Source organism: Melanotaenia boesemani, chromosome 13 (genome assembly GCF_017639745.1).
Source record: "Melanotaenia boesemani isolate fMelBoe1 chromosome 13, fMelBoe1.pri, whole genome shotgun sequence".
Taxonomy (NCBI): domain Eukaryota; kingdom Metazoa; phylum Chordata; class Actinopteri; order Atheriniformes; family Melanotaeniidae; genus Melanotaenia; species Melanotaenia boesemani.
The window spans coordinates 25,118,494-25,133,882 of record NC_055694.1 but is presented as its reverse complement, the minus strand read 5'-3'; the positions used below and the strand labels follow the sequence as shown (position 1 = coordinate 25,133,882).

General features: G+C 39.5%; 1 protein-coding gene across 1 annotated transcript in view; it reads left to right on the top strand.

Moving 5' to 3' along the window:
- ctnnbl1 (catenin, beta like 1) overlaps positions 1 to 14,278 on the top strand; it is a 61,474-nt gene extending 47,196 nt beyond the window's left edge. The window contains exons 14-16 of the mRNA XM_042003613.1: positions 1,232 to 1,369; positions 3,531 to 3,603; positions 13,762 to 14,278. Of these exons, the coding sequence (XP_041859547.1) occupies positions 1,232 to 1,369; positions 3,531 to 3,603; positions 13,762 to 13,850 (300 nt within the window). The 3' untranslated portion in view covers positions 13,851 to 14,278. The remainder of the gene's footprint in view (positions 1 to 1,231; positions 1,370 to 3,530; positions 3,604 to 13,761) is intronic.
- The last annotated feature ends 1,111 nt before the right edge of the window (positions 14,279 to 15,389 follow it).

Below are 15,389 nucleotides of genomic sequence, written 5' to 3'. Positions count from 1 at the left end.
TATTTTTCATATAAACCTATATCCCGTGGTTTGTGACTTTCAAGAAGTTCGGTTGGGAGATTTGCGTAACTTTGCCTCATACTGGCTCCCCCTCTAAATAGCAAGCCCAGTTGTTGTCCTGGAAACTGAGATAATTGCTTCTTTTTCCAACAGGGAGGAAAGGAAACACATTTTATATTCAAATGGCTTTGTTTCAAGTTCTGTGCATCCTTATCGAGCGACAAGGCCAAGCTCTGGGACTATTTTACTATGTGATAACTGTCCTCTTTGTAATAAAACAGAATTCTAGGCCAGTGTTTTACCCACAGGGCACAAAAGAGATAAATGCCCTACATTTGATGTCTTTATTAACACTTCTTGTTTTATTCATCTGCATTGTTTTACTGATAAAAGAAGCTGCAGTTGCTACTAGGCAGTGCAGATCTTTGTTCTGTGTATCTGGCTGCTTTTACATTTCTCAGGAAAACAATCAGTTTATTTAAACTGAACAACACAACGTCAAAAATATGTTGTGTGTCTCAGTTGTGTAATCGGGGCATGAAATTATTTTCTCTGAATTGTTGCAAACTCAAAGGGCAGATTGACCATTGATTGAAACACTTGGATGAGCTGAACTTCACAGCATAACCTAAATGTTCATTTTAATGTAATTTAATTCTTTAACTTTTAATTTATATATATTTAAACCAGTGAGTGAGTGAGTGTGTGTGTATTCTTTTTATTTTATATATCACTTATATAAATATATATATATATATATATATATATTAGAAAATATGGATGGATGTTAATAAAGTTCATTATTAGTTTTATTAAATTCTGTCACAGCCCTTGGAAAGACGATTTGTGTTTCTTTACCACTTCAGTGACTCACACCCTTTGGTTTACTTCTTAATCTCTAATGATGATTAATGTGGACTGCATGTTTATTGGCAGCATTGTGTTAGTGGCATACTGACAGGGCTGTTAAGATGAATAACTATGCAAGTGTTCAGTTATATGTGTTAGTGTGCAAGTTTTATTTATTTATATATTTACTTTTCTTCAGCATAGTTGTGAAATCAATTCATTTGTGTATCTGATCAATGGAGAAAATGGATTTGTAGAAAAGGCTGGTAAACAAGACCTGAATTAAACCTTGCCTCTGGTTTTCATTTTGTTAGCAGCCTCTCCAACAAACAACAAATTGGGATTTATTGTTTTTGAGCATGTTTCACCTATGTGTGCGCAGGAGATGGTTCGTCGGGGGGAGATCCTGGATGACAGCATGGAGGATGAATTCTACCTTCGCCGTCTGGATGCTGGACTGTTTGTCCTTCAGTTAATCTGCTATATTATGGTAGAGATCAGCAACTCAGGGATCCCTCAGGTACACACACACTTACACACTGACTGATTTTCTAAATTAGTTTTCTCACCAATCAATTGTCATTAAAACATTTGATCAGGCAAGCTACAAAAGCAGATGGAAGCCAGACAGGTTTTTAGATGCTGTAGCTAAGTTGCACACTTGCACACAAATTAATGTGGGTGTGAGTGGACTTTGACAGAGCTGCCATGTTGCTTGGAAGTCAGTGATGCAGCACTTCAAACTTCCATTTAACCAGTTTTTTTTATTCTGGCTCAATTTATTATTTCTTATGAAACAATAACTAAATACTGGGGCCTGTTAGATTCCTTTATATTTAAAAAAAACTGTCTGATATTGACCATATGGCCCTGTTTTTATGAGTTATATGGATCGATTGATGCACGTTATTAAAGTAAAACCAACATGGGAATTCTCCTCAATATTTGTATAAGGCCATGTAAACTATATCATCTCTCAGTCAATCAGGTTTTATTTGTTCTGGACTTCTCATACAAGCAGAACAAATTATGAAGAGATCCTGTAAATCCCTTGAATTTCTAACAATGAAATCACAAAGGCAGAGTAAAGAAGAGACTTATGATGTGCCTTAAAATAAATGCAATAAGTACTGTGAGACCACAACAATAAGTAAAAGGAAATAATTCTATTTTAAGTATGAGTGCAACTCAGGCCAGTATAACCAGCTAAATTGTGTAGCTAAATAAACAAAAATGTAGTTAAATTATAATATATATATGTGTGTGTGTGTGTATATATATATATATATATATATATATATATATATATACATATTTAATACAAAATTATTTAATACACTATGTTGGACCATCTTTAGCTTTAATTATGGCAGCATTGGCTGTAACATTGTTTCGATAAGCTTCTGTCACAAGATTTATTTCCATTCATTGTTGCATTAATTTTTCACCAAGATCTTGTATTGACGATGGGAGAGTCCAACCACTGCACAAAGCCTTCTCCACCACATACCAAAGATTTTTAATGGGGTTCAGGCCTGGACTTTGTGGTGGCCAATCCATGTGTCTCATGCTCCCTAAACCACTTTTTCACAATTTGAGCCCCATGAATCCTTGAATTGTCGTCTTGGATTATGGCTGAACCATCAGGGATGAAAAAATCCATTGATGGAAAAAGAGCTGGCCTTATTTTTATACACATAATGTTGCTGAACCTAAACCTGACTATCTGCAGCAACCCCACATCACAGGTTCCCCCCACAGGCTTGTACATTAGGCACTAGGCGTGATGGCTGCATCACTTCAGCTGCCTCACTTTTTACCCTGTTGCTCCCATCACTCTGGAATAAGGTCAGTCTGGACTCATCAGACCAATTGACCTTCTTCCATTGCTCCAGTGTCTAATCTTTATGATGGTTTGGCAGTGGTTCTGTGATGGTATGAGGAAACATACACTTAAATGGCTGCACAGACCTCCCAAGTGCTACTAGAGGTACCCTGACCTTTTTATGGTACCAGAATGAGACCCTCAGACACATTGTCAGACCACATGCTGCTGCAGTAGGACCTGGGTTCCTTCTGATGCAGGACAATGCTCGGCTTTGTGTGGCAGAAGTTTGTCAGCAGTTCCTGCATGATGAAGGCATTGATGCTATGGAGTGGCCCACCCACTGACCAGAGCTGAATCAAATCGAGCATCTCTGGGACTTCATGACTCGTTCTATCCATCACCACCATGTCACGCCACAGACTGTCCAGGGGTTTGTGATGTCCTGATCAAGATCTGTGAGGAGATCCCTCAGAAGAACATCTGTAGTCTCATCAGGAGCATGCCCAAATGTTGTAGACAGTGCATACAGGCACGTGGAGGTCACACACACTAGTGAACCACATTTTGAATTGTCTTGATCAATTTCCCTAGAAGCTGGGTCAGTCTGAGATGTGAACTTTCCACTTTTATTTTGAGTATTATTCTGAATCCAGACCTCCAGGGCTACTATACCATACTAATTGTTGGCTTTTTCTGTATTTTTAATGCTGTTAGAATATGGCAGCTTCTTTGATGATTGAAAACATGCCAAATGGTTAAACAAGTTGAAGAAAACATTAAGATTAAACTTGTGAATCAGTTTCCTTACAAAACGGTAGTATCATAATTTTATTTTATTTTTTTTCTGTTTTAGCTGCAGCAGAGAGTCCATCAAATTCTCAATTTAAGAGGAGGATCTGTTAAAGTAGTCCGCCACATCATGAGAGGTGAGTAACTTTAAAAAAAACAAAAAACTGATTGGATGATGTAACCATTTCTATTTATGTCTGCACCACAGGAAGCAAGGGGCAGTGTAGTTCTTATAATGCCCAACTTTAGTTCTTTTATTTTAGCGCTTACCTTGAAATAGCTAAAATATAGTTAGTGACAGGCTTTTTTTATGTGGATGTACTGTGATTGGTTAAAACATTTGGGTTTATTTTGATTGGTTGCACACATGAATGCAGCACTCCCACGCTCTAGTTAAACACAAGTTGTTTTTTTTTTTTTATTTATTTCATCCTTAGAATTATATTTAAAAAAAAAAAAAAACACACAGAATTGGAGTATAGATCATGATGTTTTGAGGCTATATACAACAGGAGACTTGTAACATAATTTTGACAGATTTACCAACCACCAGCTGTATGATAGGTGACTATAGTTTTGTTTTCTGTGCTGCACTTGCAGCCACAAAAAAGTCTTGAGTAATGTGAAGGGATTCATGGAGACTCCATGTCCCCATACAATGGCCAGTATTGCTTATTTGTCATCTTTACTGTAAGGTTAGCCAAGTGTATGTAAAGCTACAGCACGAAGGTGACATGGAAATCTATTAGCCTACATCCTGTCCTTTTTTTACAGATTTCAGATTAGTTCTTAACCTTTATGATTTCTTATTGTCCCTCAGCGATGCAAAAAAACCTTATATGTGACCTGTGGGGCAATGTTTCGTGAGCCACATTAGCTCACATGTAACATGCCAAGGCTGAGGATTTTCCTACAGGGTTTTCAGTTCTTCACGTATGTTGTAAGACTCTTTCATACTGTTGTCGCCACAGCACATCTGGCATTCTTTTCTTGTGGCTGTTGGCTAAGTCATTTTAGTGTTATCAAGGAAAGAAAAGCGGATTGCAAAGCAGCTGCTTATTCTTTGTTTGTGTGCATGACAAACCAGCTACCAAACCGGCATTAAATGTGTTTCATGGAGACAATGTTTAATGTTGGACAGAATAACTCACTTTGGTTTGAACTTTGCAGACCATGGTACATGGAAAGAAACAAAGAAGAAATAACAGTTTATATTTTGGAAAGGATAAAATAACACTGTAGGTGAGGAAGTGATTTTGGCTGTACTAGTTTGATTGTAAACACTGGTTATTTTACCTGCATAAGGGGTTATTTTGAAGTACAAGGAAATTGTGCAATTTGCCAAACCTCTGAATACACAGAACTAGACCTTAGCAGACCTGTCCTGCTTTAATACGTTTGTGTGTTAGTACAGCTTTAGTAACAGTTACTGGTCATACAGACCACAGCTTGTAGCTGTTAGTAGACCTACCACATGTAGGGTTACAGGTATGTAACAGTGCTGACACATTTACTTAAGTTAAAAATGCAGATGAACAAATAAAGATGAAGCAGTGATAAACAGTGCAGCATCTAGATCTAGAAGTGTTTGTCTTTTTTAGTTTTGCTGGTGTTCAGATGGTAAAACTATATACTTAAATGTATTCTGGCAAATTTGCACTGTAATTTAATCACATCCACTCTGAGAAAGGAGCACAGACTGTCATCTATTCTTCCTTCCATTAACCAAAAGATTCCCTCCCATATTTGTTTACTCTTTGGCTTTGGAAGACCTTGCAGGTGTGTTTTTTCATCCTTGTGTGACATCCATCCTCCCTGTTACGTTGTCGGATAGAGCTTGAGGATAAGTCTCCGATCACGCTCCCTATGGCTCATGGCGGCATGTAACACTTTAGATAGAGTTATCCGTCACACATGGCAGTGCCAGCAACAGTGGCAATTCTCCAGCCCTTCCTGTTTGTCAGGGTGTGTGTTTGCACATGGGGAACTTATGGCTGGATGTCACTTTTGTTTTCATCAGCATATTTGCAGGCACATATTTCTTGCTTGTCCACAGCATGTATCACTGCTTATTAATAAGATTTCTTTTTTGTTTATGTGTGTACATAATATGGTAGCCATCATATACACATTTTTATATCAGCATGCAAAAATATGAAAATCTTTGCAGGTGTGTACTGTTTCTTTTTATTCATTTTGCATGTTTTATTCGCACTTGCTTTGCATGTTTGTGTGTGTGTTTGCATGATTTTTATCTTAATTTTTTCTTTGTCATCAACCCTGTTAGGCTGAAATCTTTCATAACCGTGTGTGTACACATCTGCGTTTTTATACCAGTGCCAGAGCATCCACCCATCTTATTGCACATGTGTGTGTGTCCCTTGAAGTGTGCCCACACCCTTTACATTAGGCCAGAATGTGCAGCCCTCTCCCATATCAAGTGCCCCACCCGGTCAACTTGAAATTGCAGGAAAAGGTTAAACACATGCAGAGTGTCACTGACTCTGTGGTCTTGACCTTAATGGCTTTAGCTTACAGAATGAGAAGCAGCACTGCAGGAAGGAAGGCCCAGAACATTGCAAGGGGGATGACTGATTTCACTTATGCAGTGAAACCCTGCTGTGAGGCTTTCAGACTTTTAGTTGATTATTTCACAAACAACAGATATTTATTCCTTGCATATGTGTTGGTTTGCATATTAAATAAATAAATAGAAATAAATTCTTGGAAACGGGTATTTTGAAGAAAAAAAAAATAGGCAGCAATATAATATAAAAATTACTTTCTGGTTGATCTGTCCTCAGCTCCGAGCAACAAAATCTTCCCATTATTAGTAGAACAAACTTTGCAAAGCCCACATACAAATATAGACGGAAAAGCTGACATAAAGTTGGAAGAAATTATTAAAAAGAAAGCAATATTCTAGCAAACACAACATCACTTTAAACTCATAAATCTAGCTTGCAGGTTTTTTCACTCAACTTTTTACAAGAAAATTAACAGAGAGCTCTGTAAAAAATGAATGTGTGTCAAAGAGACTTCAAGAGAGAAAATCAAACCGTGCTTTCATTTCTACGTTGCAAACAATCTTGAAACTTTGGTTTTGATATAGTGACAGACAGACTTGGCCAGTCAGACCACATGTCCCTGCTTATGATTTATCCTCTACGGAAAACTGCTCCAAAAAACCAGAAAGACTGTAACAGCTTCTTTGCCTGATTCGAGGCAGACTCTTTGGAGGCAACTACACCACCACACCCTGCCGTCCAGAGTAGCTTCAACCTCACATTAAAAGAGCATGACATGAGGCGCACGGCGTGAGGCACACGCTGCTGACGAGTACTGAAAGACTGACCAGCTGGCTTGAGATTTTACTAGGATCTTCAACCAGTCCCTGTCTCAGTCCATTGTCCCCCTGCCTAAGAAGCAACACATCTCCAGCCTTAATGACTACCAGCCAGTAGCTCTCACTCCAGTGGTGATGAAATGCTTTGAGAAGCTGGTACAGGGTCTCATCACCTCACTAGTCCCCAAAAGCCTTGACCCTCACCAGTTTGCCTACAAGGCAAACAGATTGACGAAGGATGCTGTAGCTACGGCGCTACATGCGTTACTGTCCCACCTGGAGCAACGGGGGGAACTACAAACGGATGCTTTTTGTGGATTACAGCTCCGTGTTCAACACCATCTTCCCTTACAAACTGGTGGGTAAACTGGGCCTGGGACATCCATGTTCCACCTGCATGTGGACATGGAGACCATACATCTGCAGCCATCAGCATCAGCACCGGCTCCCCTCAGGGCTGCGTGTTGAGCCCTCTGCTCTACACCCTCTACACATCTAACTGTACCTTTCCACACCACAGTAACACCATCATCAAGTTCATTGACAACACCACAGCTGTGGGGCTCATCTCTGTGGGGGGTGAGTCCACATACAGGGCTGAGGTGGAGCAGGTGACTGGGTGGTGCAAAGAGAAAATTCTGCTTATTAACACATCAAAGACCAAGAAACTTTTCATAGACTTTATGAGGAAAAAACCAGACATTTCACCACTGTTCATTAGTGGGGACTGTGTGGAGGAACTGACCTAAACTGTGAACACCTCTGAGCTACTAAAGGAGGCCAAGCAGAGACTGCACCTCCTGAGGATGCTCAGAAAGAGTAACATCACCCAGAGGCTGCTGGAATCCTTCTACAGGTGCATGTTGCACATTTTGTTGCAATAACATTAGAGTTCTATTCTATTCTATTCCATTCTATTCTATTCTATTCTATTCTATTCTATTCAGAATCAAGAACCTGATATGTGAAAAAAAGTTCTAAAGGTTGACTGGATTCTTTAAAAGAAGCCCAAGGTGGCTTTTAACTAACGGACCTGGGGTCTCATTTATAAAACTGTGCGTAGGATTCTTACTAAAAGTGTACTTACGCCCAAAACCGGAAGTTGGCGTACGCCATAAAATATTCTGATTTATAAAACCGTGCGTACGCACAGGTGCAAGCAATTTCCCCTTTATAAATCACACTCGTCCTTGAAGTTTGCGCAGGTGAATTTGGCTCATGTTCCGCCCACTACACACCCACTTTCCACCATAAATGGTCAATGCAAAGTACCTCAGCGTGTATTAAAATGAGCCAGCTGATCCATGTTGTGATCCATGAACAACGGCAACCGCAGGGAAGCGAACCAAAAAACGCAACTTCACAGAGGCAGAAATCGATGCATTAGTGAGTGAGGTGGAGAGTCGAAAAATTATTTTGTTTGGTAGCCACAGTAGTGGCGTGACAAATAAGAGTAAGTGTCGTGAGTGGCAACACATAGTTACCTCAGTTAACTCTGTGAGCGGGACAGAGCGGACCATGGCGGAGATCAAAAAGAAACCATCAATGAACTGAAGGAAATCAGAACAACACTGCATAATTTGTGTGACATTATGTTCGACATTCCAAACACATTAAAAGAGCTTGTGAAAAAGTGAACCTTATTGTCTGCTTAATCGCTGCATGACCTCCTCACGGAGCCGTGCCCCGTGTTGGAACTCCCTGTGTCTGGGAGGGGGCTGTGGGTGAGGGTCGGCATTCCGAGGAGGGGGGAGGCCAGGAGGTAGTTGGATGCCGTGCCTCAGTGCCAGGTTGTGCAGCACGCCACACGCCCTCATGATCCTGCACACCTTTTGGGGATGGTACAATAATCTACCCCCTGACGCATCCAGACACCGCCACCGGCATTTTAAAAGGCCGATGGCGCGCTCTACAGTTGAGCGCGCACGGGAGTGAGCGGTATTGAACAGGGTCTCCTCTGCGCTCTGGGGGTTTGGGAAGGGGGTCAGGAGCCAGCGCCGGAGGGGGTAGCCACTGTCCCCTGCATTTCAATGAAACAGTGCATCAGTGGTCTGCATCTGGCTAAGCTGGTTGTCAATATAAAGTTATTGTCTTACCAAGAAGCCAGCCATCACGTACAGCGCCTGCCTGCAGTCTCTTCCCTACACTGCTTTGCGCTAGGATGTAAGAGTCATGTGTAGAGCCAGGCCATCGTGCAACTACATTTGTCAACATCATGTTGGATTGACATATGACTTGAACACTGATAGTATGCACATGCTTCCTATTGACATACATGAATTCATCGACATATGGGGCCCTTATAGCAATATGAGTGCAGTCAATTGCGCCGATTACATTAGGAAAACCAGACATTGCTGCAAATTGCCTTTTAATGTCGGCCTGTTCTCCTGCAATATAGGGAAATTGGATGTGGAAGAGTGTAGCAGGACGCATAGACAGCGGAGACGGGTTATGAACTCTTGCCGGGTTGAAGTCATGCACGCTGACCAGTGAGCCGAAATCACATCTGCGGTCATACAGCCAGAGCGCAAAATTAATTGGAGACATGGTGACAGGACCCCACGCTGCCACAAGAGGACTCTGGATGCAGTGTGTTGTTAATTCCCCACCTCTCCATCTGTGTCGCCAATTCCCCCAGCCTCCAAAACCAGCGTACGCATGGGTCAGAGCTGCCGTGAAAGACAGCACATTTTCACGTCAAGTTTGTTTTTTATAAATCACAACCTTTGCGTGAAAAGAGGCGTACGCCAGTTTCAGGCCCCATTTTGTGCGTACGCAACGGTTATAAATGAGACCCCTGGTAACTATGGAGACAAAAGCATGTAATATAAAGCAGGATGAGTGTCTCCAGATGCCATGAAAACTCTGCTAGGGTGCAAAGTTGCAATTAAGGTGTAAACAATACTACATTATGTGAGATCAGCAAACTCTACTTAGCTTCATTTGATTGATCATGGAGTAGAAAATGCTTATATTGCAGCGTCTTGTTCAGAGTAAGCTCTTAATCTGGTTAATAAATTGGAATATTCCTGTGCAATTAAACATGGCCATTGTGATGTTGGCTTTAATCTGGTCTGATCGGTATTTCTGGCAGGTGGCCTATATTAAACTTATAACATGTATTCCTAAGCACTGACAGGTCTGGCATTAAAAATCTTGGAAGATGCTGTTAATCATCCTTCTTTATATCATTGATGTTAATTACTTTTTAAGGATTGTCACGTTATTTTATCTTTTTAATTATCAACTTGTCCAGTGAGAAGACAAGGATAAACCTCTGTGCCCTACAGTTATAGTACAGCCCAATACTATTATATAACTACTGTACAGCAGTGCTTGAAAGCTTGTAAATCCAGTAAAATGTTAAATGTTTTTGTATGAGTATGGCAGTGGTGTGTAAACCTCGATGATTAAGGTACTTGGATTAAGATCCTGAGCATATTTGGCATTTCTTTCAAACTTTTAAACCTGTGTTTGCCTGTTCCTTAAATTTTTAAACATAAAGTCTGTGTACACATGACAACATGAAGTTTTGGATAATGTTGCTATTGATTAACACACCAGAGCATCACCTGTGCCAGTTCTCCCGCATGCAGCTAGATCAGAGCAGCTTCAGGCGAGTCTAACAGTGAGGGACTTAAGACGTCCCGGCTGCCGCTGTTATCGCACTGGCAGTCCTGCACTGTGTCCCCATCCTTGACTGCGGCTGCAGAATCTGCTCCTGGAAATGATTCTCCTTGTATTCATGGCAAATCACTCCCAGTCACTGACCTGAGTAATGGCAATGCTCAGTACTGTATTGTCCTTTGCAGTGTTGCCGTGGTGACAGAAGGGCGAGAGTATCAGGATGCTAAAGAAAAGCTCCTGCAGAGAGTTGAAGAGTCATGGAATCTCTGACCTTTCTGTCTGCGTGGCTGACTGCAGAGCTGTTCATAGACATGGAGACACTGACAGGCTGCTAGTGGAAGAGGCTGTAGATTTCCACGTTTTTGTTGAATCTCACTCCCTGCTTTTCTCAGTGAGCCTTAAAATTCTACCATGTTACAGGACAGGAGTGTCCCACACCTCTTGGATCATGTCAAATCCTTTGTGCTATTTACATCATAATCCAAACATAAACCCTCATATTTCTTGTTTTCATGTTTACACTTCTATAACATCAAGCTTTAGTTTGTCATTTCAGTACCCAGCGATGGAGTAACCTCTGTACTCCAGAATGGACTACTGTCATTCTGTGTATTCTGGACTGATCTACATTGAAAAACTTGTATCTCCAGAAACATTCAGCTCTGCTTGTTTGTGATGTTGTGCCTGATTTAATTATCCTTTTATATAAAACTTATATTTATACTTCTCTTATACAAGTTATTCTTGACAATATGACATCATCACAGTCTAAAATGAAGCCATCTGAAATCACCTTACTTCACTGTAACTCCGCTGTGTTATGTCTGCCTCAATCTGTTACTTTAGCTCTCATTTCCAGCAACTTACCATAAGCATCATCTCGTCCAAGAGAAAATTCAGTATGCATTTAAAGATTTATCGATGTAGGTTTGGACATCAGAAAATACAAGGATGCACATAAATGGGTCCATGCATGGATTTCTCCACTCTCCTTCATATTAGTGCAAGGAGAAAAACACTCAGATGAAAGCTTGTAATTTTCATAAATTTCATCAATAATATAATAATAATAACCAGCTGCAGGTATGGACCACGGTTTTCATATCTGGGATCAACTAGCTTGTGGAAAAATTAGACAAGAAGTCTAAACTTTTGTAGGTTTTAGCTATAGTTACACAGTTATATGCATATTTAATAATTATCTATGCAAATTCAGGCATCCCTGCATTGTTCTTTAAGCATTTTGCTTGTAGACATGCTGGTCCATGGATTTCAGCTTGCAGTCAGTTTTAAAGAAACATTTTAGTTAATGACTAGTTGTTTTTTATTTTTATTAATAATCATGAGATAATTATCATAAGATGTTGCTGGAGTTATTTTGGAGAGTATATAAATGTATGCAATGTAGAGGCATATAAATGATGGTCACAACTGCAAAGATAAGGTAATCATGCTCTCCTGTGCTTACACAGTCAAGCCTTAGTCTTTCTGTAGATCTCTAAAAACCCTTCTTAGTCTCATTTCAGCTGTCACTATATTTTATGTTCACTGTTAATTTATAAATTCTCCACAAAACAAAATTTCTTAAACATCTCTGATATCCATGCTTTGTGCTCCTAAACACTTCTAGCTGTCAGGAAAGCCCCCCTTTATTTTCTTCTCTGCAGTGTTTCCCAGAGAAAAGCATCTTTCGCCCCCATCTTTCTGTCTCGACATCCCTGGGTTTAATGTGTAATCCCTCCTTCAGAGGCAAGCTGAGACACAGAGCAGATGCAAGGTTTCCACTGGGGCTGCAGCTGCAACTTCCTCTTTCTCCACATTAGACTCACAAATCGACAGTCAGACGGTCTCAAAGGCCTTGTGTGGGAGGCAGAAACACAAAATGAAGAAAACAGTCAAATACTCAGAAGCACACAATAAAGTGCTGCACAATATACCATGGCCTGTTATTGTTGCAGAGGATGGGGTGGACTCTGTGCAGCATCTGTCATGGGGTATCAAGTTAATATTAAAGCATTTTTCCAAAAGGAAAAGATAATTTAATGGTTGAATGATTGAAAGACTTAACTGCAGTTATAAGCTGTTGTTTGGTGCCAGGTCTTAAATGTACTTCTTTCAGCTTTGTTGTTTTCAAATACAAAGAAAAGCTAAAGATGTTTACAGGTGTGGTGAGATTTCCTGAAAGGGGTTCACCACAGCAACAGAATATTTTTGTAATTATTTGTTATTTAGCGAGGAAGAGGCTTGAGTAATTTACAAAATATCAAGCTGCAAAATCACCTTGAGGCCCATGATGGTCTTAACTCAGAGTTTGCTTGCATGCATCTTCTACAGTAAATTTGTTCTGAGTCAGACTCCTACAAACTGACACAAATGAATGATGTATCACTACAGTGCAAAAGCATAGAAACGTAATTATTTGTCATCTAGATGGTTTTTAATCTGATGTCTTTTTTTTATATCATTTGGAGCCATTTTAGCCTGTTATAATTATTTGCTTTCTGTTTCATAAAAACCAAAAGGAAAAAGTATGAATCAACTTATTGAGACTGCAACTGATTAATAGTGTACGGCATTAATCATTAGTTCTGTAAAATAACGTATTGAGGTAATTGGTTGCTTTTCTTTCTTATGCTTCATGGCCACTTATAGTTAGACAGATATTTAAGTAGCTGATTTTGAGTAGGAGGAATAGAAACTCCCGACTGATTAATCCTGCCTTTGTGAGGAAGAATTGTAAATTATTTCTTTTGCATTTTTTATTGTTGAAGATTTTATACTTTTTTATACTCAGTTGGGGTTGCGCAATTTATTGAAACTTGCAATATTGATATTGCAAACACTGAAACTGCAGCAGCTGGGATTTATTAATGGTTTCCTTCCATTAGAAGAACTTCTGCACATCTTCTGCAACTAGCATGCCTTCATTAATACATCTGATTAGCAATGTTAGTACTACTCGTTCCAAGTATGTTTATTTTTGCATCTCAAGTTATATCTTCAGTGCAGTATTCAGTAATAATATTGCATATCCCATTTTTCTAATTTCATGCAGCCACATATAGATGTACAAATACATACACATATTTAAGAGATGTTTGTTTCTGTGCTCATTGGATCTTTTTATGTTCTCTGGAGTCTCATAATAGCAAAGTAGGCCTCACTTTTTTTCTTTTATTTCTCAGTCAGCGCTGGAGGGTTGATCTTGTTTTTTATTTATTTATTTTTCTGGTTTTGAGGATGTTCTGTTTAAAAGTCAAACAGCCACGCCTCTGCTGTGAAACCAACTAATCCTCTGATTTTTCTTTTTCTTTTACAGAGTACGCTGAGAGCATTGGAGATGGAAAGAGTGACGAGTTCAAAGAGGCTGAGCGGAAGAGGATCATGGACCTTGCAGAAAACTTTTAATCCTATTTTTTCATTCTTTGCCTTTGCTTATATCTTTCAGACACACTCAAACACAGACGAAAGCCCAGCAACTCAGATTTTAAACTGACTGCAGAAATACTGCAGAGAAAAGGAAAATACCAACATTTATCATTTTTATGGTTTAAAAGAAATGTACACACATCCAAATGGGAAATATTTTTACTAATAATTTGAGGCTTTAATTAATGAAGCAGAATGGGTGAAGAGTGTGCATGCAAACGTGCACGGAGCCACCATGCAATGTCTTTTTCAACAGCAGTGTTTTTTGTGTCTGTACTGTGGTATTGAAAGCTGAGGGATATTGTTTGGACAAAGATCTGCAAATTATATATCTCGATTTGTTTGTTTCTGGACTTAGTTGTAAAATATTTTCGAATAAAACATTTGGTAATAAAATTTTGATTTGATGTTTGGATTCTTTGATTAATGTCACAGTTAAGTGGGAGACTAGCACAGCTTCCTGATTACTGTTCACATGAATCTCATTACACTCACACTTGATTACAGTCCCACAGAAGCACCTTATCTGCAGCTTTCCTCACAGAAAGGCAGACCTGCTGCTGCTGCATCGGTGTGAAGCCACCCACGGACGCATCTCAGCAGCTTCTCGGAGCTCTCAGCCCACTGCTGTTTTTCTTCATATTGCTGCTCACATCAGTGTGGAGGTGTATTACAGTACAGCTGTATACACAACCAAATCCACTGTTATTCTCCCTGTCTTGTGCACCAGACTCAACTGTTTCTTTACTGTCTTTTGAGCTTATAAGTGTCAAAAAAAGAAAAAAAAAATCCAATTACTTTTGCATTTTAAATGTGCAAGAGACGAATTGGTGCAGAATGGAAATGTGAGGCTTTTTGCACAGACTTGACCTACTTAAACTTATTTTACTGCTATATTAAGTCTGATATAAATCTTTGTCATTTTTATTGCGTACAGTGGTGTCTGACAAATTGTAGATTAAAACAATTTACTAAATATAAATATTAGATAGCTTTATTTTTACTACTAGCTTCTTCATCGTAACTTTCATCCCCTGCTGTCACTGGCGGTGCACTCCATCTGACAGTTGACTTCCTGACCCAGAGCTGAAAGGAAAAGGCTCATCACTAACTTGAAAATGTTATCCAGATGTAATATTCTTGTCAAAACTACAGTCAAATGTAATATTTTAAAATAACCTTGTTAGCTACTTATAGTAATGTAGTTTCAGTGATGGCAGCAGAATGAAAGGTCACCTCAATGAGAAGCCCAACCTCTGCAGTGGGAACATCACATTACATGTAAAACATGATGTCTTGTTTACAGCTTCAGTCCACCCCACATTAATTCACAAGTGAGGAATTCTGGATCTGTACATTGTTTTTTTTTTAAAGATATTTCTTCACTTGATAATGGTGGTATTGAGTATTTGATACATTAACCCAAAAAAGTCTCCCTTTGATGTTCAGTAAGGTGAGGTTCAGTGACACTGAATTATCAAATCATTTTGTGACCCCTTGTGCTCTGGTGACTGGGGT